At 40.9% G+C, this 17,459-nt stretch overlaps 1 protein-coding gene across 1 annotated transcript in view; it reads right to left on the bottom strand.

Annotated features, from left to right (window-relative positions):
- GALNT15 (polypeptide N-acetylgalactosaminyltransferase 15) overlaps positions 1-17,459 on the bottom strand; it is a 66,720-nt gene that overhangs the window by 26,231 nt on the left and 23,030 nt on the right. Inside the window, exons 6-9 of the mRNA XM_073630193.1 lie at positions 16,939-17,133; positions 11,795-11,926; positions 9,280-9,381; positions 5,861-5,989 (exon numbers count right to left, since the gene is read on the bottom strand). Of these exons, the coding sequence (XP_073486294.1) occupies positions 5,861-5,989; positions 9,280-9,381; positions 11,795-11,926; positions 16,939-17,133 (558 nt within the window). The remainder of the gene's footprint in view (positions 1-5,860; positions 5,990-9,279; positions 9,382-11,794; positions 11,927-16,938; positions 17,134-17,459) is intronic.

The raw sequence follows: 17,459 nt of genomic DNA, 5'->3' as shown, positions 1-17,459 counted from the left end.
ACTGTCTGTGGGGTTGCTTTGTGGGCTGCCCACCTCCCTTTGGAGGGGATGGGTGAAATGGAAGACCGTATTAACTGCTACATGTTATATATTTATTATTTGTTGTTTATGTCTTTTTCTCTTTTCTTGTATTTAAATAGTTATTCAAATGCTCCTGAAGAAGTGCAAGGCACATAACATATGGATTATTTATTTTATTTTATTTATTATTTTTTCTTGGGAGCTGTGGCTTACCTGCACCTGACCTTTTCCGAGAAGAAATATTGAAGGAATTTCTGGGAGCATACTTCCACATTGGGGTCCCCGTTGCTGTGGGCTGCCTGTTTGATGAAGTGAGAGAGGGCTCGGAGGGTCCATCATCCCTGGATATTTCCACAACTAAGCCTGTTTTGACCCCCCTGAGTAAGGGCGGTCGCAGGCTTTTCGGTAAGCCTTCAATTTTACCATTTGGTGGTGGGCCGCACGAGAGGTGGATCAAGTATTCCCGAACCCTGCAATACATCTTTTTCTGGATTTCTTTGGAATTAACACATTGTTATTTGGGACACTTTTTTGAACTCTTTATTTCACTATTCATGTTATATTTATTTTTTTCACATATGTTATTTTTGGGCATGGGCCCATATTTATAAGGAATATCACTCATGAGTATTTCACTATGTATCATATTTAGATATAAGCCTTAGATAAATAGTCTATGTGTGTTTATATTGTTTATTCTGGCATTTTATCTCAGTAATATTAGAGATTGAACATATTTTTTAGTCACTACTCACACTTTTTATGTCCAGCGCTACACTGATTGCTATGTACATAACATATGGAGCAAGATACTACTTCACTGCAATATAACCGTATTCTTGGATTCACCGTTACTATAAAGCAAATCTATTTGTTGTCAGATTCCACGTAGCGATAAGTTGGTTATATTTAGTGCTATATTTCCTTCATTGGTTCATTTTATTAGTGTGATTTTATACATGGTTTGTCCCTTTCTCTCAATAAATTTATATTTATGTAACCTTTGTGTTGTTGTGCCTAAAATGTCCAATTTCTTCTTATCGAATCAGTGACAGCAGAGTGAGGGAGAATTGGCTGTCAGTTAAAGTTGTTGGAAACCCACTAATAAAAAAATAAAAAATAAAAAACCTGCAAGACAACGGCATAATGAGTTAGTATGCATAACATACTAGCTCTTTATGAAATACTTACCTTAGATCAAAGCCCCCGCAGCCGTCCTCGTACACTGGTCCGGCCGGCGACATCGCTCAAGGAGTTACTTCCTGTTATCGTGGGATCTGGCACTGTGATTGGCCAGAGTTGCAATGACGTCACCGCCGGTAACAGCACACTGGCTGAAGCAAAGGCACACTAGCTGAAGCAACGGCACGAACGTGCCATTGCTTCAGTGCGCATGTGCCGATGACACCGGCACATGCTGATACAAAGGATAACTCCTAAACCGTGCAGGTTTAGGAGATACCCGGGGTAGCTATAGGTAAGCCTTATTATAGGCTCACCTGTAGTAAAAAGTGGTTGTAAAGGGTTTACAACCACTTTAAAGCGTCTTATAAATTTGGAAGTGTTGCAAAGTTCATAAGAAAAATCAAATCCTCAGTCCCCTGCCAGGCCCACTCCTGGGGATTGGCTGAGGGCCCATAAATATTCAAGACAGCTCCTCTTCACCTCTGTCCACTAGTTCCAGGACATTCCCCAACATTCTAGAAACAGGGGGAAGCACCAGGGAGCTGCCAGGATGAGTCATCCAGCCCTGGCCTCTAATAACCCTGACCCAGATTCAGTGACTCAGGTTTATCCCTGCGTCAGACTACAATTTACCTACTTTCACTTCTAGTAGCACACACTAGAGGGTGCTATATTTGATTACAAGTAAGGCCTCTAATATCCAATATGTGGATTGTACAATCAAATCCCAACACGTTTGTATTCTGGTGACAATTGTCTAAGAGGAAAATCTTCCCTCAATATGCAAAGATCTCCTTTTACATCCCGTGGTGTCTCTAGAAAAGGAAGTGAAGAGAAATCTCACTGATTGGGCACAGACAGGAAGAAAGAAAAAAAACCTTACAGGGGTCTAAAACTTTCCCTACTCTATCCAAAACTAAAACATTTCAGTCTTGTATGATTTTAATTATAAAAATGAATGTCTAAACCAGGAAAGTATCCGACTTTTATTATTGTGTATAGTTGAATGCATAGAGTGTACTTAGTGGGACATTTGGAAAGGTCTGCACTATCATTTACTACAGCAACCATGTAAGTAATTCTTTTCTGCTGATGAAACACAATTTGCTGCTTATGGTGGCTATGGATGTATAGTAACATTTGAAAATTACTGATGGATATAATTGCTGTCAGTTGATTCTATTGCATTAAATACAAATCTGTTTTACTAGAACTTCAAACAAGTTGAACCGCCTAGCTTAAAAAAGACAGAAGTATACTGCTAATGTTTAGTGTTACAATTAGTAAATGGGCAGAGCTATGCAGTTTATAGGTGCTGTAGGTAATAATTGGCAGCCTTATGTACAACACTGAGCTCATACTTGTAAAACTTTAAAGTTCATAACCTTGTAAAGTGATTTTATTTGGTCCCTACAGAAAACCTGCAATGGTTAACCATTCTGTAAATCCTTTACTCTAACATTTAGGTTTAGGCCTAAGGCCTTTCAATCTGAAAAAGTGTTTTAAAAACACAGAGGTTCTCTTAATTTTACATTGGAAAATCCAGAATACTGGTTCTCCCTCCTTCTACATATTAGACTGTATACAAAAAGCACCCAAGTGTAAGGCCACCTGAACTTCTAGCCTGCACCAGGATGAACCCCCCAAGGAGACAAGGAGGTGCCATAGATTGTGGTGCACACCTCTTCATTAAGAGTGTTATGGTCTTTTACCTCTAGTAAATACATTTTAAATCCCTGAGCTTGTAAAGAAAAGGGGTAATACTTACCCATCCTGTCTCACACACCACCAATCTTAGGTTTGTTATAGAGCTAGAGTGGTGTCAGCATTCAACACTTCTGGATGGAAATACAGCATAGAGCAGGGGAAACATTAAGGTTTGTCGCATTTACAAGATTTTTCAACCACCGTAGCCCAAGGATTGGAATGGGTTAAAAGTATATCTGAAACCAAAACTTTTTTAGTATGAACTAGGGAAGGCTTAGAACACCTGTAAGCTTTATTGCTGTCTTTGTTCCAACTGGGGAATAGTCATCTTTTCTATATATCTTTTTGAACTTTGCCAGAGAAAGAGAAGAGTAATCCCAAAATTTGGGTTATCAACAGAAGAGGAATAAAGGGGATATTTTCCAATGGAGGCACATATTTCCAGTTACATCTCACTTAAATGAGATCTCTTTTTTATCAGAGAGGATTTCACTTTCTTCAAGTTGTTTCTATAGGACAGGAAGTGAAAGTGGTTATCTTCTTACTTTCAAAAGGTTTCTAATTTAACTTTCAGTGTATCAACCCCAGCAAACCCACATTTCATAAAGAACAATTTTAGAGAGAAAATAAAACTATTGAGCTAATAGTGCTGTCCAGCAAACACTTCAGTGGTAATAAAGTCCAAAAGCTGATTCAGTTTACCCTAAGTTAGGTTTTCAATAATTATTTTACAGGTTGGTTCATTTGAGCTCACCAAAGGGTTAATATGAGTGTACTTCCTTTAACCGGGCCTATGTAACTTCCTCTCTTTCTGTATCACCACTCAAATTTAGGTCCCATTCACACTTGTGAGTTGGGATACCAATGTGAATGGCACCCCAACACACTGTAAAGTAGAGTGCATTACACAACCTTAGTGAACCACAATGCATGGTATGTGCTATGCATGTGCTTGCTAGGAAAGGGTCATGTGCATCTTTTGATTTGTTATGGTGTGCTGTCTGTCAATAAATCACTTACGTAAAAATGGGCATTTCAATTCTGACCAAATTCTACTTTTAATAGTTAAAACATGCAGTTTCAACCATTTCAGGATTTCGATTTTCGCGTTATCTCTTTTGTACATGCAATAGTGATCCCACCAGTAACGCGCCTTATGTCTTTAGGTGGCTACACTTAATCCTCCACTGTGTCTATGTAGAAGCAGCATAGCCATCTTTGGACAGCAGCACTGTCCACCTGTGAGGGGGATATATAAGTGACTAGCAAATTAAAGCTTACCTCCAGCTAACACTATGTAATCACTTTTTAATACTTTTTAATCATTTACAGCGACATTTGTTCTCTCTTTTGGAATAAAGGTTTTAACTACCCAGGGATTTTTTAATCTAGGTGGGGGGTGGAGCCTGATAGGCATTTAGTGACACTAGTTCACTATCAGGTCCACTCCCCTAGTGATCTACATTGGGCAAATCCTTAGCCAGTTGACAAAGCCTACTATTAGCTATAGGATCTCTCCACTGTATGCTGTTAATCACAAGGGGAGAGCGGACCTGATGGTGAACTAGTGTCTTTGCTTACCCATCAGACTGCTATCACTGTCAGCATCACTAGCAGCTAGGATAGTTAAGGGCAGGTTCTTTAACAACCAATGAGAGGTGGGGAGTGGACAAGCTAGCTCTCTTTACTCCAACTTAGGCCAGCCATACACAGAGCAAATTTCTTCCCTGCAACCACGGCTTGCAGGAAATAAAGTTGCTCTATCCCCCCATCCATACAGACAATGTTGATGTGGGAATCCCTCCTGCCTGGCCATTGCCTTCTGGCAGGGAGCAGGGGAAGCCATGCCTGCAGGGCGAAGACAGTGGTCGTTGCTAGCGACTATAGCAGCCGCTTGCGATAATCGCAAGAGAATCCGACAGGCTGGGTATACCCAAGTTGATCAATTGATCAACTTGGTACATTCAGCCTGCTCATTAACGGTTTGAATCTCGGCCGGTTCAGCAGGATTTGAACCATGTATGGCCAGCCTTAGAGATGGTCCTAAAGGCATTATAAACTTTCAAATGTCTTTGTTGTTTTAACTAGGTGTTAGCCTAGTTACATTCCCTGTGTTATTTGTTTGACTTACCATATGTGCTAAAGGGACAGGCAACTCCTGGTTCCAATTCACACAACATTCAGACTATGCCTCACCATTTCTCTGTTTTGCACCATAAACGTGTGAGCGCTAATGTGGTGAAAACACATCTCTTAGCCTTCACTGCTCTGCCTGCTTGTAGCTGTGTCAGATCTAACTACTAGTAAGCTCTCACCTGCAGAACACTAGACTTAGAGAACCAGGGATTGTTAGATATGTATTTTCAGATGACGGGTATCAGACCCACGCTACCTGATTGGTGGAGAGGCAGTTCAGTGTTAGAAAAGCGAATATTCATTTGCTTTTCTAACACACCTGGGTGGACTCTGAGCGCAATGCTTTGTGCTCTGAGTACACCTTTTTTGAAGCCTATTAGAGCCTATGGTTTTAATCATGTGCTTCACAAATACACCCCGTCGCTGTAATTCAGGTGCCCGACATCCGAAAAAGGGGCCGGACACCTGAATAGGGGGTGGCGGCAGCAACCATGGATAGATTCATGCAATGCAATGCAATGCATAAATCTATCCATTAGTCATAGAGGGAGGTAGCTGGAGAGAGGGGGCGGTGCCCGTGCGCCCTTAATGGACGCACAGCCACTGGCCACATGTTTCGGTGAAGCTAAAGAAAGTGGTAGGGGGCTTTTTTAAATTTGGCGGACCTTTGAAAGGACCATACCACCAGAAAACTGGCACCAATGCTTTATTGAATTCCCCTGTAAATTTAAAATTAGGAAAACAACATCTGTACTTCTTTAACATTCAGTATAATTGTTATTGTAAATGTTATACATTGACATTTAAATACCTCATTGAAATCCCACGTAGATGCTTGTTTCACAGAGCAGTTTGTGAGCACAATCTGTTCATACATTAGATCAAAGCAGAGTGATTCTGTGAAGTTAGAATGGATCTTCCTATCATGATACACAAAAAGCTGCAAAGTAGAAATGTGTTTATTACCACATGCCACCACAGACCTGGTATCTCTGTTATAAAGAACTATTTACAGGATACTGATAGAAATTTGGCAATGTCACGGTTAAAAAAAACCCAAAACATATCAAAATTAAATTTTTGTCTTGACGTTTCTGAAATGCCTTTTTCCAGGCTGCTATGCTGACCCACTAATTTTAACACATTCTAAAGCTGGCCATACACTGTTAGATTTCTCTATCAATGCTAAACAGCATGAATGAATGAATCACTCTGCTGGGTTATTATAATCTGACAGCCATCAAAAGAGGCTGTTAGAATACCTAAGCAGTGTCTACATTTAAATGAATGCAGATGCAGTTTGGCCAAGTATTTTCCAGCAGGCACCATATACTTTTGTTGAATACAGCAGGTCCAGCAGGGCTCAGTGTAAGGCCAGCTCAATGACTCTGAACAGTATGTAGATCAATACATTTGGGGAAGTATCACAAAGCTTTTCATTCAATTATAATGTGCCTTTGAACTTGGTAGCGAATCTAATTACTCCATGAGAGTCAATTCCCCAACACAGCCCACTCCACCCTTACACGTCACAGCCCTCTCCTCTTCTGGGAGTGTCTAATTACTCTCTTTGTTGGTCCAGCTCCTTTGCCCTGTACCCCATTTTAGACAGATAGAGCTTTCTTTTGGTGGTATTTATTAACCACTGTTTTGTTTTTGTTGTTGTTTGTACTATATAAAGGGAAGAAAGACAAAAAAATGTGGGTTTGCTCATTTTTTTACCCTTTAAAAAAAAAAGATCCTTCAATCTTAGATGGTCAGTGTCATTTTACTTTAGTTACAACACAAAGAGGCTAGCTGAAGATATCTGGATTTCAAGGAATACCCTTTACCCTTTTATTATCCTTTTTCCTCATCTGCCTTGATTGCATTGGACTTCATCTAGAGGAAGCTAGCTTATTTGAATATAAAGCGCTGCACAAACTGTTGGCGCTATATAAATCCTTTATAATAATAGTAATAATAATATAATAATCTCTATGTTGTTTCTTTATATTGTGCAAGTCTTAATGGCCTGTGAGTTGAGGGGGCAGAAGGGAGAAACCTGACACAGAAGATATAGTGCCAGCTGTCTACCCTCCTTAACCTGTTCACATAGGTTTCTGTGATTGGGTTAATATTTGTGTTCATTCCCAATTGAAGGAACTTTGCATCATATTATTGTCTGTTTGATAAGTTAGACAAAATAACTGTGTGTAGGAGTGTTTTCTTGCTAATGGACAAAGTTGATATATACCTATTTTGTGTTCTCATTAATACAGTTAAAATATTTGAACTGTTTCTTTAATACTGTGTGAGTCTCTATTTACTACTACAGTTGGTAAGATGACTGAACCCAGGGTGTCAGAGGTTTTTTTCATTTTGCATAGCGTAAGGAGGGTCATAACCCCTGTTAGGTTTGCCATGTGTTTCCCATTGGGGAGGTTTACCTTCACTCCTTGTCCCATAGACTAAACAGGACATGAGAAGAAATCGCTGAAAATTTGGGCCGCCCGAGTCACCAGAACTAGTGTCCCCATTGGAAGATTTCACCTCTATTACTGTTCTGGGGACAATCCACAACATGGGTTTTTTTTTTGCTTTCACGTCTGATGATAACAGTAAACAGGACATATATAGAGAGGGTGAGTCTCCCTAACAGGGTACACCTGACAGATGTTCTAATCCATCTCCTCTCTGTCCAACAGGTTTTTCCTTTAGGTATACTTTATGACAGCCTGTACAATGAGCTGATTGTGTACTCGCAGTGTCTAATTATGATTGTAAATGAGCCATTTGTATACCCAGGACCCACAAGACACTGAAGTACACCACAAACACAAATACACACCATTGGCCAAAAGCTTAAGGACACCTGACATCACAACTATATGAGCTTTTTGGACATCTCATTTCCAAACCATGTGCATTAATATGACCCCTCCCTTTGCAGATATAATAGCTTCCCCACTTCTGTGAGGACTCTAAACAAGATATAGGAGTGTGTCTATGGGAATTTGTGCCCATTCAGCCAAAAGATCATTTGAGCATTTGAGAAGTCAGATACCGATGTTGTGTAAGAAGCCCTGACTCCCAACAGGCTTTCAAATTTATCTCAAAAGGTATTCAGTACTCTATACAGGCCACCCAACTGTCTCAACACCAAGCTCATCGAAATGTGGTTTTATGGAGCTAGCTTTGTGCACAGGAACACAATCTTGCTGCAACAGATGGGACCTTCCCCAAATTCTTGCTACACTGTTAGAAGTACACAATCAGGGCGGCATCGCACTGTCCCACTGCACTTTTGCTTAAGAGCAGCTAACTCGCCGCTCTCCTGTGGGTTAGCTGCACTTTCCTATAGACATTTATGGGGTCCTGCGGGTTTGGTGTGGTTTTAGGCCTGATTCACACCTATGCATTTTTAATGCTTTTTGCATTTTGCAGATTTGTACTGCAGTTTATATAACATGGTTTCCTATGGAACACGTTGTGTAGCGCAAATCTGCAAAATGCAAAAAGCACTAAAAATGCATAGGTGTGAATCAAGCCTTAGAAAGCACACCAGAACTCCTGCATTCTGTATCTTTGTTGAGCTTTCTAAAACTGCACCAAACCCACGGACCATCATAAAATACTATGGGAAAGCGCAGCTTATCCCCGAACAAAACCTGTGAGTTAGTTGCACTTTGCTCCAAGCTCAGCAAGACCACACTGGGCCAGTGTGAAGCTGCTCTTATCTAAAATGTTTTTGCACTGTACGCTCTAGCATTAACAATACCCCGTATTTGCACTTTATGCTATACCATTTACAACATCCTTCAATGGAAACACTTAAACGCAATAATTAATAGTATCTACACACCTTTAGGCTGGGTTCACACTAGTGCAAATTGGATGCGGGTTTGCCCACATCCAATTCACATGTCAGGAGACTGTGACCAGTTTTCAATGGAGCAGGTTCACACAGCTCTGGGATGGCTACAGAGCGATTTGCAGAAGAGTCCTGTGCGTCTTCCGGTCCATTTCAGGTCTGAATCCAGCCAAAAATTTGTGCCTGATTCGTCCCTGAAACGGAGAAAAGGGAAGCACTGGACCCTGAGAGCCGCTTCGCACAGCAGTGTGAACCCAGCCTCAGTCATATAGTGTATATACTAATGCATATCTATGTATACATAAAATGCAAATCTACATAATTCAGCAACAATTCCACCATAGCTGAAATAATGGTGAATACATGTTCACTTATACCTGATCCATTTCTACAGCACAGTCTGAAAGTTCAACCATGTGATGTGACATTCGGCTGTTGTACATGACCTGCACACAGGAGTCTGCTTCTGTATTAAACAGCTGTGAATGATATAAAAAATAAATAAAATTATTCTTTTTGTCATTTTTTTATTTTTTAATGACACCTATTTCCACATACTCTGTATTCACAGGAGCTAGAAGTAACCAAAACTAGTGCAAGGTACGTTGCAACCTGTCGAGAAGGGTGGTACCTGGTATAGGTGACAGATGCTCCGGTAGCGAAGAGGATGGTAATTTGGCCCCCTTCCCAGCGGTCGATTTCCCGCAGCAACCGGGACTAAACCCGGTTGCTGTGGTAAACCGACCGCTGGGAAAAAAATCAATAAATATGTGTACTTTTTATTATACTTCTCTATGCATCTTTCTGGTTTCCAACCTATGCCTATAAAGTCCCAGGGGGCATCTCCTTTGTTTTTCCTTCTCTAATTAGGGATGTGGCTTTAGATTCCAGTCATTGACTAGACAGTTGGCTTTCTTTCTTAAAGCGGTTGTATAGCTATTTTTTAAACTTTTACCTACAGGCAAGCCTATAGTAAGGCTTACCTGTAGGGAAAAAAAATATCTCCTAAACCTGTACGGTTTAGGAGATATTCCCCTCGCAATGAGCCGCTGACTGCAGTGGCGCATGCGCACAGGGGATTCTCGGCTGAAAGCCCGGCAGCCGCCGGACTTTGCCGGAAAAAAGTCTCCCGCGCGCATGCGCGGGAGTGACGACATCGTGGCTCCGGCCACTCACAGCGCCGGAGCCGCGATACCCGGAAGGCACGCCGAGGGGAAATGTCAGCTCCCTCGGCGTGGACCGGGTGAGATGCCGGCGCCTCATTCTAAGGTAAGTATCTTATAATGAGCTAGTATGCGGTGCATACTAGCTCATTATGCCTTTTCCCTTACAGGTGTAGGGAGAAAAAAAAAATTAAGCAGGTTTACTACCGCTTTAAATAAACCCACATAATAGAGACTTCTAGCTTGGACGTATGGTATGGGAGAGAAGGAGTTAACTAGTGCACGCATGGGGTACGTGCTAGGCGCACAGCGGGACCTCACTCTGTTACCAGGAACGAGGTGGCAGTGGTAAGCTGGATGGAAGGAGAGGGTGCGGGCTCAGCAATGTCTCTTCTAAATGCAACATACATCAAGTTAACCTAGAAATATATAGTTATTCCCGCGCTATCAGGTGTAGATGAATTGAACTTAACTGGGAAAAGCTGCCTGCACCGGATCAGGCACAAACCAAACCTTGTTTTCAATTTCACACTTTTTATGTATGTCACATCACTTTAAGTGACTCTAGCGAGTTTATTCAGGATTAGCACGGCACCACTAATAATACATCAAGTTAAGTTGTGTAGTGACACAGGACAGTACTTTTACAGAGGGAATATGAAATTAATTACTGCACACTGTATAAGACTCAACTCTAAGGCCGGGAACCGTCATAATGTTTGATTCTCACATGAACATGGTCCCTGCCTGATCCTGAACATTCATGAGCATGCTCTGCGTGAAAGGTATCCCCATGTGCAGGGCGAGTGGCCCGCACCACAAGCAGCTACAGAATTTTAGCTGCTGATTTAAAAAAGAAAACAGTATTTCTCTTTAAGCATGAACAAAATGGAGCCCATACTTCCACATCCATACTTCATACTGACTTGCCAGATCTGCATGTTTGTTTCAGGTCAGTGACCTAAAGTACTGAAGTCAGAGTAAGCCAGACAGCTAGCTTTTTCTAAAGAAAGTCAGAAATAGCCATATATTTTTTTCGGTGTAGCTTTTGATTAGATTGATGTAGTATGTAGGTAAAAGACTTAAAGTGTTACTAAACCCAGGACCCTGCATTTACTGTATCTACAGTACACAAAACATGGAAATGCAATTATTTCAGTAAATGTAAACCTTTTCTCACCAGCAGTATATAGCAATCTTATGACTTCAATCAGTGTCTGGTTAAAGCTTTTAGGAGGAGTTTTCATTCTACTCTGACTGTCCTATGAGGCTGCAGGACCCCTGACCCTCTGTCTGGACAGTGCTGATTGGCCCTGTGTTGATCACATGCACCCCCCCCCCCAAAAAAAAAAAACTCATTAGGAATACACACTAAACTGAGCATGTGCAGAGTGCCCCCAAGGCTCTGCTCTGGAGATGGATTGAAGACTGTGGAAGAAGGGGAGGATCAGAGAAGACAGGTTCAAACAACCTTTTTACACAATGCATAGGATACACCCATTAGGTTGCACAGTGAGTATAACAAGCATTCTTTACTGCATATACAGACTGCTTTTACTGTGGTGGGTTTGGTAACACTTTAAATATTAACCTTCATAAAATCTTGGACAGTTATTAGTAACTTGTATAGATAGATCTTTATTTATTTGAGTGTTTATGGTAAACAATGTGTGAAAAATGAATACACACACACACACACACACACACACACAACATAATAAAGTATTACTAGGCCATATGATCCTTGCACAGAGACGGAATTATTGATTTGTGGATAGATATTTTCTAAAAACCACTGGAACCCTTTGCAGCCAAGTCTCAGTCGCAGTTGTTTACGCTCAGTGACATCAGTCTTCTTGCTCTAAAAGATGAAAAAAGACATTGACCATGATTCTACATAGTATCACAAGGTGGAACAATAGCTGAAAAATAATAAAGTTAAAATCCAGCTAAAACTTTAGAGAAGGCCTAGAACCTCCACCATGGTCTTTTTGCTATCTGTGACTCTACTGAGGAGATTTGCCATTAGCTATTTCCTCAGGACAAGAAAATAGCTAAGTATGTTTTACCAGAGCAGAAAAGCATGGACAACCTCTTTTGTTGATGGCAAGTTATTTGTTTTCCTTCTACAGGCCGTGTGCTGTCGGGCCGCACTCCCCTCGCTACCTATCCCCTACAGCGTAACCCCGCCCCCATCTCCTTCTGGGGTTGGCGAGTGTGAACGGCCCTGAAGTTGTCCTATTCAATCCTTGTTTAAGGATTAGGATGGCCTTTCGCTCTCTCTTTCCCCAATGGGACCACTGCAGATTTCTGCGTGACATTTATTCGCTTCCCACAAGTTTTTTGATTAACGTATATACTCTCCGTATATGTTTATCTTCTTCCTCCTCCCCTCATCTCTCTCTCTCTCTCTACTTTTTTTTCCTTTTTTCTTTCCCCCCACTTCCCCCTCCCTGCTGGCATGCATGGCAAGATAGGCTGAAGGCCCTCATTTTATTTTTAAATGGCTAAGGTAAAGATTGTATCCTATAATGTTAGGGGTCTCAATGTCGCTGCTAAACGACACCAATTATATCGGGAACTGAAACAAGCCATGTGTTCCATTGCCTTTCTTCAGGAAACACACCTAACTCACATGACACCTGTTAAACTAACCTCACATAACTTTCCGCAGTGGTATTATAGCCTATCGGACACCAACAAGACCAAGGGAGTAGCCATTGGTTTTTGTAGAAGTGTGTCCTTTAGGCTATCTGATATGCTTGCGGATGACCATGGTCGCTTTCTTTTTCTTAAGGGATTTATTGGAAATGTCCAATGCACGCTTGCAAATATATACTGCCCGAATCATAACCAGCCTGCCTTTCTCTCCCAAATATTGACTAAGTTGTCACACTTTGCTAAGGGACTCACTATTCTAGCGGGGGATATAAACATGGCGTTAGACCCCACTATTGATACATCACAAAGCCGTTCAAACATCTCTTTCAAGCGACTGAAATTTGTGAAAAAACAGCTTCTTGATCATCAATTGATGGATGTCTGGCGCCTTCTTCATCCCAAGGAGAAGGATTTTTCACACTACTCCTCAACACATCAATCATACTCCAGAATAGACAATATATTCTTAGACCATTTTCATCTCCCCCTCCTACATTCTGCTCACATTGGCATTGCATCAATTTCAGACCATGCACCTGTGTCAATGACATTGACCATGCCCTCCCTACCCCGACATACCACCAACTGGAAGCTTAATGATTCCCTTCTCTCTAACGAAGTGGAGGTCTCTATGTTGGCTTCTCAGTTATCGCAATACTTTAAGGAAAACAAATTCTCTGACACCTCCCCTTCTATCGTTTGGGAAGCTCATAAGGCCACTATTAGAGGCCGGCTCATTGAGCTTGGGGCTCGGATAAAAAGAGAGCATGGTCAACAAATTAACCAGGTTTTACAACAGATAGCAGCTCTCGACAAGCAGCATAAACTTTCTTTACATATTGAACACCTTCAATCCCTCACACTTAAACGTGAGGAATTGAAGTCCCTCCTTAATTTAGACACCAAGAGAAAGTTCCGTTTGTCACAGAAATTTTACGAATGGGGGAACAAACCAAGTAGATTGTTGGCTAGATCACTAAAGACTAAACAGTCGCAATCGTTTATCCCCAAAATTAAGCTTTCGTCAGGTGAATTGGCCCATGCAACTCCTGATATCGCTAAAGCCTTTAGAGATTATTACGCGGACCTATATAACGTTAAAAAATGACTTGTCCTCTCTTCCTCATAAGGAGAGAAGGAATCGCATGCTTTCCTACCTGAGAGAGGCAAATCTTCCTAAATTACTCATATCTGTCCTTAAAGAATTAGAGGAAGACTTCTCGGTTGAGGAATTTCAGGCAGCATTGAAGTCCTCCCCCTCTGGTAAAGCCCCTGGACCTGACGGGTTCACTATTTTATATTATAAAACATTTAGTGACATCCTGCTGCCTCGCCTCTCTGAATATGCAAACTCTATCTCTCACTCCTCAGGCTTACGCCCAGAATCACTTTCGACTCATATCACTGTCATTCCCAAACCAGATAAGGATCCTACCCTCTGTAACAGTTTTAGACCAATATCGTTAATAAATGTCGATATTAAATTATTCGCCAAAGTTATGGCAAACCGCTTACTTCCCCTTATACCAAAATGGATCTCGGCAGACCAATCAGGTTTCATACCCGCTAGAGAAGCAAAAGATAATTCCCTTCGTGCAATTTCCCTAATTCAATATGTTCAGCGGTGCTCCCAGCCCACCCTACTCCTTTCCACTGATGCAGAGAAGGCTTTTGATAGGGTGGACTGGGAATACCTTAAGTTAACCTTATGTCACTTCGGTACGGGCCCTAAAATGTTCCATCGTATTTCTTCCCTTTATTCTAATCCCTCTGCTCAAGTTAGGATTAACGGAACGCTGAGTGACCCCTTTGTCTTACATAATGGAACCAGGCAGGGATGTCCCCTCTCTCCCCTCCTTTTTGCTATTACTTTAGAACCTTTTCTGGCCACAATTAGGAATAATCCTAATATTAAAAGGCATACAAATAGGCAACAGATTCCATAAATACGCGGCTTATGCAGATGATATACTATTCTTTATTCAACAACCACGGATTTCGATCCCGAATTTGATGTCTGCATTTTCCACGTTTCAATCAATGTCTAACTTTAAAATAAATCTATCTAAATCCGAAATTTTAAACATTAACATCCCTAAGTCTGAGAATCTCTCTCTCAAACCCCTCTTTCACTTTAAACGGGAATCAAATTGTATGAAATACTTCGGTGTTTATCTTACTCCTAATCTTCAATCCCTTTTTCGATACAATTATATTCCCATTCTAAACAAAATCAGAGCCGACCTACGAAAATGGTCTAACTTGTCCCACACCTGGTTAAGGAAGGTTAATATAATTAAAATGAATATACTACCTCACATCCTCTTTCTCTTTCAAATGCTACCATTATGTGTCCCAGTGGGATTTTTTTAACATTTTACAGTCCATGATTTCCCGCTTTATCTGGAAGGACAGACACCCTAGAATATCCAGAGAGTTATTGTTTCGTTCCAAATGCTCAGGTGGTCTGGCACTCCCCAATTTCAAAGCATATTATCAAGCAACTGTATTGGCCAGACTAGCTGAATGGAAATATGCCCTTAACTCTAAGCTATGGGTACAAATTGAGTATTTCTTGAGTGGTGTGGATCTTTCAATAGCTCCCTGGATACCCCGCTCCCGTAGAAACCTTGCTCGTACTACCTCGGCCCTTACCATTTCCTCTTTAGATGTATGGGACGCTATTCATAAAAAAATTTCCTGGAGTTATGACGCCCCTCTATTACCGCTCCTTAATCATACATACTTTCTGCCAGGCCTTCTGGATCCAGGTTTTAAATCATGGAGGTCGGAAGAACCTCTCCTATTACATCACATTTTAAATGCCAACGTACTCAAACCATTACCTGCGATCCTCGCTCCTAAATCTGCCACGTTCCTAGATAAGTGGAGATACCACCAAATACAACACTTCTTAAGCTCTCTTCCTACCCCACTTAGGGGCGTTAGTGATTTAAACGATAAAGAAGTAATATTTCATCCAAAAGATCCTCCTCTACATAGCATTTCTTTATTTTATAAAGCCCGTATTACTCTTCAAAATCCTGACTTCCCACCTTATCTGGCTAAATGGGCAACTGACCTTGATTTTCCCTTGACTGACAACCAAAAGGATAGGATCCTACTATTAGCCCACACATCGTCCTTAGCCTCAAGAATGTCAGAGGTCAACTATAAACTGCTCACTAGGTGGCATTACACCCCAGCTCGAATGCACCAAATGTTCCCATTGTGCTGGAGGAACTGTGGGAACAAAGCTACTCACGCACACATATGGTGGTTCTGTCCACTGATCCGACCATATTGGGATGCTATTCGCACTCTGATTGTTCAGATTGCTGATGTTCATATACCAAATGACCCGTGGGCTATTCTTTTTCATGTCACAAAAACTTCCATTAGGTCGTACAAACGCTCAATCATTCCTCATCTATTGAATACTGCGAAGGCCTTAATTCCCACTTTGTGGGGCCAACCAGTAATTCCATCTATAAAAGCTTGGCTACAAATGGTTGACAATGTACACCTCATGGAGAGTATCACCCACAATATTAGAGGGACCTCCCAGAAACATTCCCTAATTTGGGATCCTTGGAAAAAATTTCAGACTACCGCCACATATACAAATCTATTGCTCTAACCCCTTGAACCTAATATTCTAGCTTAGCCATTTAGCACATACAGTAATTATGCTACTCCTCCCCTCTCAATACATGACCTTGCACGCTGGCAAGCCTCTACCCTCTCCCCCCTTACTTTTTTACCACATCCTCCTTTATTTTTTCCTCTTTTTATTTTCTCTTCTTCCCCACTTTTTTCTCTTCTATTCTTTCTTTCTCTACTACTACTCTTTCTTAATGTATATATTTATTAAACCAAAGCAATATTTAATACTCAACTATGTTTGGATTATAGTGTTCACCTAGTTAACACCCTGTGTCCAATTAGTTGTTACGTTGACTCTATGCATTTCCCTGGATGTACCTACTGTAATTTCCTAATTGATGGCTTCTATGAGTACTATAACCTATGATATTGTAAAAATAGAACTGTTCTCTATTTTATGTTGTAACTGTATATTTGCTATATTTTTCATTAATAAAAATGTATTAAACAAAAAGCATGGACAACCATAAATAAACATGCACAGGTTAAAGTCCTCCCCCATGTTACTAAAAAAGCTTTTAAATAAAGAGCATTCTTTCCACTGACCAGGTTGCTTAAGAGCTCCGTTCCAAAGCTCTGATAGAAGACATCTTTGTATGAATCCATCCAAACCTCTGCTATTCGGATTTTGTTTCTAAGAATTGCTTCATCTTCAGTTATATTAGATGTGCTGTGAATTTGAGACAGGTGGCCAACTCGTGAACATGGTACGATTTCAACTAAGCCACCACAGAGCCAAACCTGTCAACAAATACACAATAAAACAATAATTAAGACTTTGTTAACTCCACAGTCAGAGAACATTGCTACTGACTTATATACACATTGAGATACAAAACAACACAGTCACTTCCAGCGCTAATCGGTCTTCCAAGGTGTGGAGTAACAGATATCAAATAAAATGGTGGTGTGAAAGGTATATATGGTATCCAAAACTGGGTGGATGCTGCCTTCCTCAGATGGGGTAATCCGAAAGGAACTACAAGAAGAACAAAAATGGAAGGCGCGCACACCTAGTGCATTACCAAAGATAATTTAATAATAAAAATGTTTTATATAAAAGTGGG

Source organism: Aquarana catesbeiana, linkage group LG05, assembly GCF_042186555.1.
Source record: "Aquarana catesbeiana isolate 2022-GZ linkage group LG05, ASM4218655v1, whole genome shotgun sequence".
In the NCBI taxonomy this organism is placed as follows: domain Eukaryota; kingdom Metazoa; phylum Chordata; class Amphibia; order Anura; family Ranidae; genus Aquarana; species Aquarana catesbeiana.
This window is presented reverse-complemented; position numbering and strand designations above follow the sequence as displayed.